The sequence below is a fragment of the Enhydra lutris genome, unplaced genomic scaffold, assembly GCF_002288905.1.
Source record: "Enhydra lutris kenyoni isolate GAN:26980312 unplaced genomic scaffold, ASM228890v2 scaffoldscaffold26, whole genome shotgun sequence".
Lineage (NCBI taxonomy): Eukaryota > Metazoa > Chordata > Mammalia > Carnivora > Mustelidae > Enhydra > Enhydra lutris.
The window spans coordinates 6,060,367-6,074,785 of record NW_019154110.1 but is presented as its reverse complement, the minus strand read 5'-3'; the positions used below and the strand labels follow the sequence as shown (position 1 = coordinate 6,074,785).

Here is a 14,419-nt window from a genome sequence, read left to right as displayed (position 1 = left end):
CAGTATTATAAAATTAGGAAACAACTTGTTCAAAGACAGACATTTGCCTTTGGAACATGTATTTTGCAACTAAGGGGAAATGTGTTATTTTTTCCTGTTAGATTTCTAAAACAAAAAGGCTGGTATTTTACCACAGAAGAGAAAAGTGCTTAAGTACAATTCTAAAAGGTATCACATTCAAGTCTAACATAACAATATCCTGCTTATGCAAAATTTGCACATCCACTTTCTCAGGGGGCTCACAAATGGTTTCTTTACAAGTAACCGTCCACAATGAAAGCCACTTGTGGGGCGCCTGGGTGGCTCAGTGGGTTAAAGCCTCTGCCTTCGGCTTGGGTCGTGGTCTCGGGGTCCTGGGATCGAGTCCCGCATCGGGCTCTCTGCTCAGCGGGGAGCCTGCTTCTCTCTCTCTCTCTGCCTGCCTCTCTGCCTACTTGTGATCTCTCTCTCTATCAAATAAATAAATAAAATCTTAAAAAAAAAAAAAAGAAGAAAGAAAGCCACTTGTGCTACACACTCCTGAAATGTTTTAAATGTTCTATTTTCAAATACAGGTAAAAGCGCACCAGTAGCATGACAAAAACATCAATCCCGAACACCCTAACTGCTTTCTGAACTAACCAAACATACATAACTTCCAAAATGTTCAATGTTTAAGCGACATAAGGCACAGGAGCAATAAGTGTCCATGGCATTGTACTTATAGGTTATCTTTTAAAAAGCAAAAAGTTCTTCCATTGCCAAAAGTGTTTGCATAACTGCCACCCAAGAAAACTTTTAAGTGTCCTATTTGTGAGACAAAAATTCAAAGACCAAAGAGAAAAGTTACGGATGGGAAGACGGGGCCTAGTTGTTTCTAGAATAACATACTCAAATTGCTTGAAATTCTCAAGAAATTGCTACACAAAATTTATGAGCATTGAGATGATTTTATAAATAAGAACACTCTTCTCCATTTTTTAAGAGTTCTGAAAGAATATGTGAAGGTAGAAAGTTCTAGAAACACCAAAAAAAAAAAGGGGGGGCCAATTCAAGGTAATATAAATATGTAAAGGAAGATACTGCTCTTATAATGGCTTGCTAGTTCTAAAGCGCCAGCATTAAGTATGAGAAATTTAAATTTCCCAGAAAAAAATTAACAACGTAATTGCTATTCTTACATCAATTCTGGCTACTATCTGCCCAATGTGTATTATATGCTGGGCACTGTATTGAATGCCATTCAAATATTCACAATTAATAGTAACAATAAACCTATAAACTTGGCACAGACCCCACAATCCTTCATCTGAAACCCCTGGGACAAGACATACTTCCAAATTTAGAGTTGTTCAGATTTTGAGGAAGACAATACAGTGCACATATTGTTTGTAGTAGTTTGGGTTCCAGCAGGAAACAGACGGCACACTCACACTGAGCTATTGGAGAATATGTATTAAGGAGGGGTAAGGGTTTAGTGTAAGAGAGACAGGAAAACTATAAAAGACAGTGAGAGAGTAGACCTGAAGGAGCAGGGCAAGGAGCAGTTACCAGACACCAGACACAGAGAGGGCTGCCTGACAAAAACTGTTATCTTCACAGAGGGATGTAGTCAACCCACAGTGACCTTGCAGGAATACATTATTCCCAACAGGTCACATGGAATGAATGAGGAAAGAAGCTCAATGCTATCTTCCACACAGGGCAGCCTCTCAGGGGACAACAGAGTGGAGAGGTAGAGGGAGTGGATCTGGAGAGGCAAAGGCAAATTACCCAGCGCACAGGTATATCCTCAGCACGAACTTCTGTCACAATGCCAAAATAACCCTCAACAAAAGACAACAGAGGTTTATTTCTCACTTGTATCATGTCACCCAGCAGTTCAATCACATCTAAGACCCCCATTCTGAACCCTCTTTTCTAGTGGGTTCTGACATGAGAACAAGATGAAGAATGGTGAGAAGGCCTGGAAGGGAGACACATCAGGGGAATCTACATTCTGCTGACCAGGACACAGTCACATAGTACCACCTGACTACAAAGATGCTTGGAGTGGTATGGTAATGTACCCAGAAGGAACAGAAGAAACACAAATATAAGTACTAGTCGTATTATGTATTACATAATCCACACTAAGTGGGACAAATATAGATAGTACTAGTAACAATAATGAAAAGCCTCACACCAGTGCAGGTTAGAAGTTTCTATCAAGTAAGTTTTGTTACCAAACTTTTTTTTTTTGGCAAAACTTTACATTTTCAGAGGATTTGGGATCTCAGAACTGCAGATAAAGCTATTATGAATGTGCACTATGATCCACATTATACAAATACAAAACTCTCTCAAACAGCAGTCAGAAAATAAGAGATGGGACTTCAACTGAGACCTCTGACTGGCAAACTTACACTTGGGAAAACGGCAAATGACCAGGTGGCTCTTATTATTTTCGACATCATTAATGATATCAGCCCTTGGACATGACAAAACAAAGGAGATACCGCCATATAGTCCAATGCTCATTGTGTCCTGTTCTGTCCCACCACTCACTGTGCTAGCAGGTAGAGGGGATTCAAAGAGTAAGAGGTAATGCTGGACGATGAAACACCAGAATATGGCGGAAGAAAGATTTAGGATACGTCTACGGTAAAAATCAGACTCTGATCAGTGCTCTAAAAGTTTAAAGTCTTAAAATGACTGATTCTGAAGTGTAGAATTAGGGAAAGCTCACATAAAAGGCACCACCATTAGAGTTAGAGCTGGAAAGAAGCACAAAATTTTGAACAAGGAAGAAGTACTTTGGGCAGACAGGGAAGGCTGTGCAAATGAACAGAGGCAGGAGGTATTTAAAGGCTTAAATAATGGATGGCAAATGATTTTTGTTTAGGAGCATCGGAGTGCTGAACAGTTCGGAATTTTAAATTTTACTTAATTATCATCACAAGGCCCGGGCAGCTTAAGATTAGTAAGAAAAAGAAGGTAATGAGGAGTCCAAGGTTGGAGAGCCATTTTGCTAGGTGATGATGCAATTAACTGAGAAAGATTAAGAAGAAACTATCTGGGCTCGAAACTGGGAAAGGGCAAAGTTTTGAATTTTAAAATTTTAAATAAGTTGAGACTGAAGTGTTTGAAGCATCACTAAGAGTTACCAGCGCATTACCTGAGTATTCCGGTTTATAAAATTCTACTCCGTTGCTAAGAGGTTTTTTATGTTGACTTCTAGGTCTAACACACTAACCTCCAATTAAGTGAGGTTCTCTGTTATACATACCATATAAATAAGATGTAGCAAGCACTGTTTTATTCATTCAGGAGAAATACAAATCCTTATAGCAAAGTAAAACAAGTGAGGAACATGTACCGACTGTACTTCTGCCATTTATGGAGCAATTTCCTTGTATGTCAACACCACCGGTCACAGCCCTGCAATTTTTAAAGAGTGCTGGCCAATGTGATGAAAACATTAGCACAATACAACCAAACTCTTCCCTGTATGCTAGTTATCAAGGAAAAGAAGTAATCAAAAGACAAAATTCCTTTAAAGAATATACTTAATGTGCTTCAATGTGGGTGGTTTAATCTATATATAAAAACTTTGTTGGGAGGGGTGCCTACATGGCTCAGTTGGTTGGGCAACCAACTCTTTTTTTTTTTTTAAAGATTTTATTTATTTATTTAACAGACAGAAATCACAAGTAGGCAGAGAGGCGGCAGAGAGAGAGGGGGAAGCAGGCTCCCTGCTGAGCAGAGAGCTCGATGCGGGGCTCGATCCCAGGACCCTGAGATCATGACCTGAGCCGAAGGCAAAGGCTTAACCCACTGAGCCACCCAGGCACCCCCCAACTCCTGATTTCAGCTCAGGTCATGATCTCAGGGTGGTGGGACTGAGCCCTGAATCAGGCTTTGCAATCAGCAGGGAGTCCTCTTGGCTCTTTGTCTCATTCTCTCTCTCTCTCTAAAATAAATAAGTCTTTAACCAAAAACAAAACAAAAAAAACTTTGTTGGGCACCTGGCTGGCCTAGTCACAAGGCAGGTGACTCGATCTCAGGGTTGTGAGTTCAAACCCCACACTGGGTGTGAAGTCTACTTTAAAAAAAAAAAAAAATTACTTAGAAACAACTTTGTTAATGCAGTATGACAGTGTCACTTTCATATGCGATCCTTTTCTTTGTTTTATATTAATAAAGTTTAACTTCTTCTCTAATATGTTTCTTTAATTATGTATTGTTAAATGCCTGGAATGCTATATTCCCAAATTGTTTTTAATACTTCAAAATAACCATGGTCAGAAACTACCAATAAATGTATTTACAAGATCTTCAAGAAAAATAAAGACACCTATCTCTAGTATACTTACTTGATTGTAAGTCATGATAATCACAGCACGCAAAATAACATACTCCTCTAGTCAGTGCAGTGAAGAAACTATGTAATGAATACACAGATAAGAAAAATGAGAAAAGATATATTCACTGGATTCCTTAAGCAAGTAGAGGGACACCTGGGTGGCTCATTAAGCACCTGCCCTCGGCTCAGGTCATGAACGGAGGGTCTTGGGATCTAGTCCCCCATCAGGCTCCTTGCTCAGAGGGTGGCCTGCTTATCCTTCTCCCTCTGCCTGCCAGTTGCCCTGTGTGTGCTCTGACAAACAAATAAATGAAATCTTAAAAAAAAAAAAAAAAAGCATTTAGATTTTGAAAAGACTTTATTTGCCTTCCTTGATCTCTGCCAAGGTCCGTCTGTTTACACAAGTTGTTTGGAAAATACCCAATAGGAGATTTTCAAAGAGTAAATGGCAGGTCAAGTTCAGAACACGTGACTTCCTCACTAATTATATTTAAAGAGTATACAGTAGAAGTTAAGATTCCCCACAAGACACTGAAGAAAGCCTGAGTTCATAATCCTCAAAGAAAAAATATCGAAAGGTAATATTAATTTGAAATTTTCTGAATTATATGTTAGAACCAAATGTAAATTAGAGTTCTAAAATTGAAGTGTGAGCTTTAAGTTAAAAAAAAAAAAAGAATATTTAACCATGACCAACATGTGCTAACTGTATTATCTCAGATGTGGCAACCTATTGATTTGAATGTAAGATAAAAGAAAATTAGGGGTGCCTGGGTGGCTCAGATATTAAGCGGCTGCCTTCAGCTCTGGTCTTGATTCTGAGGTCCTGGGACTGAGCTCCGTATGGGTCTCTCTGCTCAGTGGGAAGCCTGCTTCTCCCTTTCCTACTCCCCCTGCTTGTGTTCCCTCTCTCGCTGTGTCTATCAAATAAGTAAATAAAATCTTAAAAAAATAAAAATTAGCCTTACTTTAAAAATGGTTTACTATTGAACTTTTGGTCTTTGTCTATTCTATGCTTTCACATTCCAGATCTACTAACAAATTCTGGACTAAGAGTCAGACTCAAGTTCTAGTTCTGGTCATTTTTAGATATGCATCCACAAGCAACTTATGCCCTTTGTCTGAGCCCATCTGTAAAATGAAGGAACGGATATTGATTCCTCTAAATTTCCCTCTATCTTAAAAACTATGATGTTGTTTTGTTTTTTTAAAGATTTTATTTATTTATTTGAGAGAGAGCACAAGCAGGGGGACCAGCAGAGGGAGAGGGAGAAGCAGGTTCCCCCATTAGCAGGGAGCCCAACACAGAGCTCAATCCCAGGACTCCCATGGGGTCCTGGGATTGACCTGAGCTGAAGACAAGACACTTAATGGACTGAGTCACCCAGGCGCCCCAAAAACTATTAAACTGTTAAACCAAAGACTGGCATTTCCCCAGGGCTGGAAGGAGGCTTCCTTCAGTTTTCCCCCTTTTAAAAAAAGCTGGATCTTAGATTTGTGTTCAAAGTGTCAGTAAATTTCTGTAATTTTTGTTAAACAGGAAAATGATGTTCAAGCTATCATTTATCAGCCTGTTCCTCCTGTTTGTCACTAACCCTTCTGGGATAACTCCAGAACTGATGACCTCAGGGTCTATGACAGACTCAAGTCCCAGGAAGAGCCTAAATTCCATGACAACCCCAAGCCCAAGTTCCAAGACAACTCTGAATGCCAACACAAATTCGAGTTTCAAGACAACTTTAAATCTCCATACAACCTCAAAATCCAAGACAACTTCAAAATCTCCCGATGATCTCAAAATGAAGATGACCTCAAATGCCAAGACAACTCAGATAACAACAGTGTGCCCAAAGATAGTCATGACCAGAAATGGGAAGACTATGAAAAGTGGTAGCACAACACTGAATCCAATGGTCAACATTCACTTTCTTCTCTATATACTATGCTTGCTGCTCTGTGTGTGCTCAGGCTGAAGTGGACTTGAATGGTCTGCACTCCTAGCTCAATGCATTACTATCTGCTGAATTACAACAAGCACACTAAGAAAATCAAATTTATTTCAGCTTATTTCTTAGGAAATTATCATTATTCTAGCTTAATTAAGTTGTAAATTTTCATTGTGTAAGTTTAATTATTACCTCAATATAATGCTTCCCTTTCTTATAAATGCCAAAAAAAGTAAAATACTACACATTTGCCTTTTAAATGTTTGCAAAATTGAACAGAAACTCAGATTTTTACAGTAAAAGTTTAAGAAATTATGTTGGTGATGTTTAACCAAAGTACACCTATGTGTGAGAGAGGGGGATAGGAGATGGAGAATGAAGACTGGCGTGTGTTATGTTTGTACTGTTTTATTTTTTATTAAATAGCAAATGCTAATCTTTTGTTTTAAAGATGTGTTTATTTATTTTAGAAAGAGAGAGCACACAAGTGGGAGGGGCAGAAGGAGAGAGAGAATCTCAAGCAGACTCTGCAATGAGCTTGACTCCACAACACTGAGATCATGATCTGAGCCAAAACCAAGAGTTGGACACTCAACTGACTGCGCCACGCAGGCACCCCAGTAAGTGGATATCTTAAAGGAAATACTACAGTACTGCACAAAACAATACACCTATCTGTGTCACCACACTTCATGAAGATGAAATAGTAATATGCTGTCACAGTAAAAAAAAGGTGCCAATTCTGGGGGAGGGGAGGTTTGAAAAAAATTTTTTAAGTTTTTCTTATTTATTTAAGTAATCCCTACACCCAAAACGAGGTTTGAACTCATGACCCCAAGATCAAGAGTCACATGCTCTTCCAACTGAGCCAGACTGCTAACTCTTGTAATGCATAATACAGCTGGTCCAATGACAAGATTATCTTGCTCTGAGTAAACCTTTATCTGGTGTTTGAAAAGGTCATTTGTAAATTAGATGCCTAGAATTCAAAACTCTTCCCTACAGAAACATATCTCGTAACTATTAGAGAGTTTCATGCTGGTCTACAAAGGTTGATTTAGCCCAAAAACCTTGTATCTAACTTTCACACTGGTAATAACCATGTCATTAATAGTGCAGTTGTTAAGGTTTGAAACCCAGCTGATTCTCAAGAACTCTGCCACCATGAGTTAAATACATAACCCAGTGCAATTTCCTAACTTCAGTAATAAATGGACTACAAATGAATCACTTTGGATGCCTGTTGAATATGTAAATTAGGCTCTCCACAAAAGATTTTGATTTGGTAGCTCATGGTAGGGCCTGGGGATATGTTTGCTTGTTTTAATTTTCCAGGTCATTCTGACAGCTAGGTCTGGGAACGACCAACAATTTCTCTTAAGTTTCAGTTTATATACATGTCAATCATTGTTAGTAACAACACCTCATGGGACGCCTAGGTGGCTCAGTCAGTTAAGTGTCTGCCTTCCACTTGGATTGTGATCCCAGGGTCCTGGGATTGAGTCTCCCATTGGGCTCCTTGCTCAGCAGGGAGCCTGCTGCTTCCCCTGCTTGTGCTCTCTCTGACAAATAAATAAAATCTTAAAAAAAAAAAAAAAAAAAACAGGGGCTCCTGGGTGGCTCAGTGGGTTAAAGCCTCTGCCTTCGGCTCAGGTCATGATCTCAGGGTTCTGGGATCGAGCCCCGCATCAGGCTCTCTGCTCAGCGGGGAGCCTGCTTCCTCCTCTCTCTCTGCCTGCCTCTCTGCCTACTTGTGATCTCTCTATCTGTCAAATAAAGAAATAAAATCTTTAAAAAAAAAACAAACGCCACACACACAAGGCCTCAGAAGGTTACTGTTAGGGTTAGATGAAAAATTCTATCACGTGCACAATTTGCCCGACGCACAGAAAGCACTCAGGAAATGTTAGCTGTTACCATTATTATTACTACTAACTACTACCCCCAAAGCAATTGCCAGGTACAACAATATTCCTAAGAGGAAAATTCTTCATTAGAACTTTTAGGTTTTATATTTTTAATTATTCTTCAAAAATAACCTGTGTCCTGGCAACAAGTCATATAATACAGAGGCACGTAACAAATACTATAATCGGTCCTCTACGTTCTCCAATCATACTCCTCCCCTTCAATAAGCAATGTGAACAGCTTAATGTGTCTACTTTCACACATTTCTCAATCTACATATGCCTGTGCACACATAGTTATATGACAAGTGTCAGTCCTCCTTCTGGGTCTTTTTAAAGTATAACGGAGGACTTCTGTTACTTTCGCCGGCTCAGCATCCATTTTTCCTCATCCTGGATCTGCTATCCAATTTTCCTTTGGGAAACCCTGCCCGTGGTGCCCTCTCTTTCAGTTCATGCAGTTCAAGTCGGGCTGGCTTCACCATGAAGCTCCAGGGATGGGTGCATGATTCGGGCCTAGACAACCAAGACATTCCACCCCTCTGCCGCAGTGACTGCCTCAGGAATTAATTGGCATGTGACTCACACCAGGCAGTAAAACCAGCACTTCTGCAGCACCCACTGGGAAAGAGGTCATTTTCCCTTGGTTGGTAAGCTGAGAACACAAAACACTGCTGGCCACAGGAAAAGCCTCCTAGGAATAATATCAACCCAAAGGAAGTAGAGTCAAGAGACAGAGAAGACAATGTTTCGCAGATGACACTGTTCAAAGCTCTGCACACGGTCATGTAAGAAGCCAGACCATATCTTGATCTCCTCAGGTATATGTAGCAAATGATGTCCTTTTTGGTTTACACAAGACTGAAATTCATTTCTATTACTTGTAACAAGCAAAATAAACTTAATGCGTTGCATATTATTCCATAATATAGAGGTATCCTTATATATTCAACAATTCCCCTTTTGGAACATCGTTACATTGTTTTGGGTTTGTTTTTTTGTTTTTTTGTTTTTTTTGCCACCATAAACAAGACTGCAACAATTGTTCTTGTATTTATGGTACTTTAACTACTATAAAGTAGGAGCATAAATATATGGGAGGGAATACCAGGGAAAGATTAGAAACTAAATTAGGTCAAAATTAGGGAGCACCCTGCATGCCTGACTACAGAACCTGGACTTCACATGCGGAATCTATGGTGTTATTTAACACACCGAGAGAGACAAGTTGAGATTTGTACTGGTCTGCCTCCAGATGCAATGTTAAGATGACCTGGAAGAAGTTATCTGGGGATTAGGAAGTGGGAGGATAATGCTGCATTCATATAGGTAAGAGCTAGTAAAGAGAGTCTCAGGAGTGGCAGTGGCAGAAAAATGATTTCAAAAGGCATTTTCAAGGTGCCTAAAAGAAATATTAAACCATTAAGATCCAACTAAAAAAAAAAAAAAACACGAAACAAAAATCACAACAAATACCAAAAGACAGCCCCTGAAAAAGAATAGCACCAGGCGGTTATTTTGAATCATGTGACTGCCAGTCAGGAGCATATACTTGACTTAAGGAGCAGGCCAGAAAGACACTGGCTGACCAGCACTTAGCATGAAAGGTTTTGTCAAACAGGTGTATTTTAGCTGAATCACATTCTCTTTTTGGAACCTGAAGTATGCGGTGCTGAGGTAATGAAAGAGTTAATAGTTGTGGCTAAAACTGAAAGGATACCAAAAGAGAAAAAACAGGAAGTAGAGCTATGAAGCCACGAGAGAGTCAAAGATTGTGAACTAGTTCCAGAACTGATAGCCACCTAGTTCTGTCTACACCTAGGCAGTCTCTGCTAATTCATGTTTTTCCTGAGGCCTACCTTTCTGAGAAAATAAGAATGTCTTCTTTGCAGTAACAAAGGCCTAACTAAAACAGTGTAACTGATTTGTCAGGGTCCCACAGCTAAAACCAAGGCTAGGTGACTGACAATGAGGAGGATAAAAGAAAAAGGTAAGAATTTAAAATGATTAGGGTTTCTAGCATGGGAAAGAATAATGATGTAACTGAGAAAGAAAATACGGTGTCAAAAAGTTGATTTGAATACATACTAAATCAAGTTTTGCATATTTCAAGTCTAAAATGTCTGTGGACTATCTGTAAGGAGAATGGAATCTATAGGTCAAAAAATATTCACTAATACACAGTAGTCTAAGCCACAGAAACACAGGAATATCAAAAGAGAAGTCAAACCCAAGTGTTCTTTGACAAAGTTGGCCATGTAGAGATAAAGCCTTCACTATATTCTTTTGGACTTGTACCATGGTGGAAGTGGGCCTTTCTCTGCTCTGAGTTACTGTGTGCTTAACAGTCTTGGAGCTAAGACTTCAAACCAGGTGAAAATAAAGGCTGAGAGGAGCTCCAGGAAGTCTAAGTGAAAAGTTCAAAGTACTGAAAATCTGAAATTGCGAGAGTCCTATCCAAAAACAAAAACCAAAAATGAAAAAAAGAAAACCTCAAATGTACTCTGTACAGAACTTTGAAGTCACAAAATACTTCATGTGAGAGGTAGACAGGATAGTTTTTGTAAGTGCTGCCCTCTCACCTTTTTTTTTTTTTTAACAGAAGAAGACACAGATTCAGAAAAAAACTCATCTAAGATTATGCAGCTAATAAAACAACAGAGTTAAGAATTGTTTAGCACTCTTAAGTCATCATGTTCTATAGGTTTCCTGGAAATCTCATTGTTTTAATCCAACAGAGGGTGTCTGGATCAGGCCCATCCTGCTTTCCTTGGCCTTTTCTAGAACCTCCAATGAAGCAACACAATCTTACACTTTCCGATCCTGAAGAGAAAACCTAGTTTTGAGGCTTTCCAGATATCTTTGCTACTTACAAACTAACAAGAATTTAAAGGGGGAGGAGGACACACATCTATCTGCCTCTCTCACCAATGTTTCACTTTAATTACTTTGACAAAATAGGGAGGGCCAAAACACTGGTTGCATTAAAAGTTGGGGTTGAAATACAAATATGGTTCATCTCTGTTGCAAAAGAAAATTAAAATTATCTTAGGCAATTTAGAAATGGGTATTGGTATAAAAGTTGGAGAGAAGACTCTCAAGAGAAATGAAGAGATGTTACTCAAGGGTTGTTCAAGAAGAGAGCTCAGGGTAAATGCAAGTTCCTATACTCTTGATTCTGTAACACCCAGTGCTTGGGACTCCTTGGTCTTAACGCTATCTGGATTATTTGACTAAATAAATTTCCCACCTTCCACATTCCTTTCTTCAATCCTCCCCCATTATTTCTCAGCCTCCACTTATCCCCTACACACTGTTAAGTTTTTGCCAACTGTGACCATTCAGTCTACTGACATAATTCTTCAATTTATGTTAAATTCAGGAAACTTGGGAAGATTAATTCCTTCTGCTACTTAATAGCAAAACTAAGATTATGCATAGTCCTAAAATTCCAAAGCCAATGGTCTGTTACACCACATTGTCTCTAAAGTTCAAATACCATGAGTTTATGTCATCAACATGAAGAAGTAAAAACCACCAACTTAGTATCGCAGATAAGTTCTCAAGGAAGGTAGTACGGAGGCAAGAAAAAAAAGACCATGGCAGGGAGAGCATGGCAAGCCTCATGCTATTGTTAAGAAGGAGCTCACAGCATTTCCAGAAAGGCTTTCAAAGGAACTAGCCTGGACTGAAGACATAATGAAAAAAATGCAATCATTTTTCCAGGCTGTCACCTGTGCCATCCTTATAGAACTTTCCCACAGCTTCTCTGAATTATTTGTTAAGTAAACCCAATCTTGTCATACACAGCATATTACTGAAAGTTCTTAGAAACAGATTCTTAAAAGTTTTAGTTCTGCTTAAAAAGAAGTGTTTCTGATTGTCATGCTGTAGATATATTTACTCAGAATACAGCTTAAAAAAAGATACTTTGCAATTTTTTTATTCTTGGTAATTAATCCGTTGTAGGAAGTATTTTAAAAAAACTGATTTTAAGAAAGAGAAGCCAAGAAGAAACAGGTCTCCTGAAAAGCAATTTCTAATATACCACCATCATTTTGTGATGATGGCTATTTATCCAGCTATATTCTTACAGGTTAACTTGTCTTCAATTCCAGTAAAGTCAAATGGGAAAAACCAAATTTGCTGTCTCTCTACATTTGTTATTATTTTTAAAACTCTGTTAAGAGAAACTAAAACATAGTAGTTCTTACCTCCGTGCAACATAATAAAATATAGGATTCCCAGCTTTGGAAGTCCCAGCTTGGTAGAAAATACTTAATGTTTTCAAAGCCTTGAACTCTTCTTTTTCATGTACTTGATGCCTGAAAGAAAAAAACAAAAACAGAGTAACTCAGGCTTTATATTGTCCATTGAGTATTTCTAAAAACCCATGATTAGAGCAATGATAAAATATGTAAAATGGCAAAATATTTAAAAAGCAAAACACTTTCTGAAAGGCAATTTTGTAACAAATACCAAAAATTTTAAGGTGTTACTCTTTGAAACACACTGAGTAGTTCTTAGGACTATCCTAAGAAAAGTACTGGGCAGCAATATTAACCATAGGATTGTTTTTTATCATGGTATTTTTTTTTCTAGAAGCAACTGAGTTTTCAATTTTTTTCAAGAGTTCAATTTATCAACCTTTTCTTTATTGGTTTATGATTTTGAATGATTTAAAAGGCCTTCCTTTGCACATGTCTTCTTCTTCAGGAGAGTTTATCCTCATGAATGGTATGAGCACCTTTTTCCAGATGGTTATTCAATTGTACCAACACCATTTATTAAAAGTCCATTCAATAGTTAAATTTAGAAACATAAGAAACAAGTGTTGGCGCGGATGTGGAGGAAAAGGAGCCCTGATGCACTGTTGGTGGGAATGCAAACTGGAGCAGCCACTGTGGAAAAGAGTATGTAGGTTCCTCAAAAAATTAAAGATAGAATTACCAAATGATACAATAATTCCACTGCTAGGTATTCACCCAAAGAAAACTAAAACACTAATCTGAAAAGATATATGGACCCCTATGTTTATTGCAGCATTATTGACAACAGCCAAGACATAGCCAAGTGTCTACTGATAGATGAATGGATTAAAAAAAAACTTGTGTGTATACATATAGAATGGGATATTACTTGGCCATAAAAAAGAATGAAATCTTGCCATTTGCAACAACATGGATAGAACTAGATAGTATAATTCTGAGTGAAATCAGTTGAAGAAAGATAAATACCATATGATTTCACTCATGTGTGGAATTTAAGAAACAAAACAAATGAACAAAGAAAAAAAACAAAAAAATATAGAAAGTAACTGGTTGCTGGAGGAGAGGTGAGTGGGAGGATGGGGAAAATAGGTCAAGAGGATTAAGAGTACACTTATCATGATAAACACTGTGTAACGTACAGATTTGTTGAATCACTACACCGTAGTGAAACAAGTGTAACAATATATGTTACTTATACTGGAATGAGTGAATGAACGAATAAATAAATGCAAATCCCAAAACTTAAAAAAAAAAAAAAAGTCCATTCTGGTCTCCCTGATTCTGAATACCACTTTTTATCATATATTAAATTCCCCTGTGTATTTTAAAATATTTCTGAAAAAGCATGACTTGATTTTTATGTATTCTGCTGAATACTCAGTGTGTGTATAATTAATTTGAAGATTCATGTCATTCACCAACCCTGGGACATTTTCATCTGTTGTCTCTTCAAGTATTACCTCTTCACCATGCTCTCTAAGCTGCACTTCTGAAACACCTATTATGCTTGTTGGACCCTCTCATTCTGTCATCTGCATTTTTTAACTTCTTTCCTATTTTCCACTGTACTAACGATATGTTGGTAACGTGTTCAGAAATCATCTTCCAGCTATGTATTTTAAAAATAAAATATTTTAAAAACATAGTTCCTTTTACCTACTATTTCTAGGTGTCTTGTGTCTTGAAGAGGGTTGGGGAGAGAGGCTGTATTATCTTAATCCATCATGTTGCTGGTACCAGGTCAGCACTTGTTTAGTATTAACTGAAACAACCTACATATCATTTGATAAGAGAATAGGTACACCTGTGTATAGATAAATGATTGTGTGGCCATCTGCCCGATGTCAACTAAATTATTTCTAAGAGGTACACGTCTCTAAGAAGACTGAGAATTTTTTACTTTCTTCTTCAGATTTCTAAGTTTTGAGTAATTCAACAATTTTTATCTTCACAGCTGAGAAAATTATAAAG

General features: G+C 38.1%; 1 protein-coding gene across 2 annotated transcripts in view; it reads right to left on the bottom strand.

Moving 5' to 3' along the window:
* Positions 1-14,419, bottom strand: part of LOC111151595 (neurofibromin 1) — a 270,567-nt gene that overhangs the window by 89,320 nt on the left and 166,828 nt on the right. For both annotated transcript variants that reach the window (XM_022509675.1, XM_022509676.1), the window contains one exon: positions 12,392-12,502. In XM_022509675.1, coding sequence (XP_022365383.1) covers positions 12,392-12,502 — 111 coding nt within the window. The remainder of the gene's footprint in view (positions 1-12,391; positions 12,503-14,419) is intronic.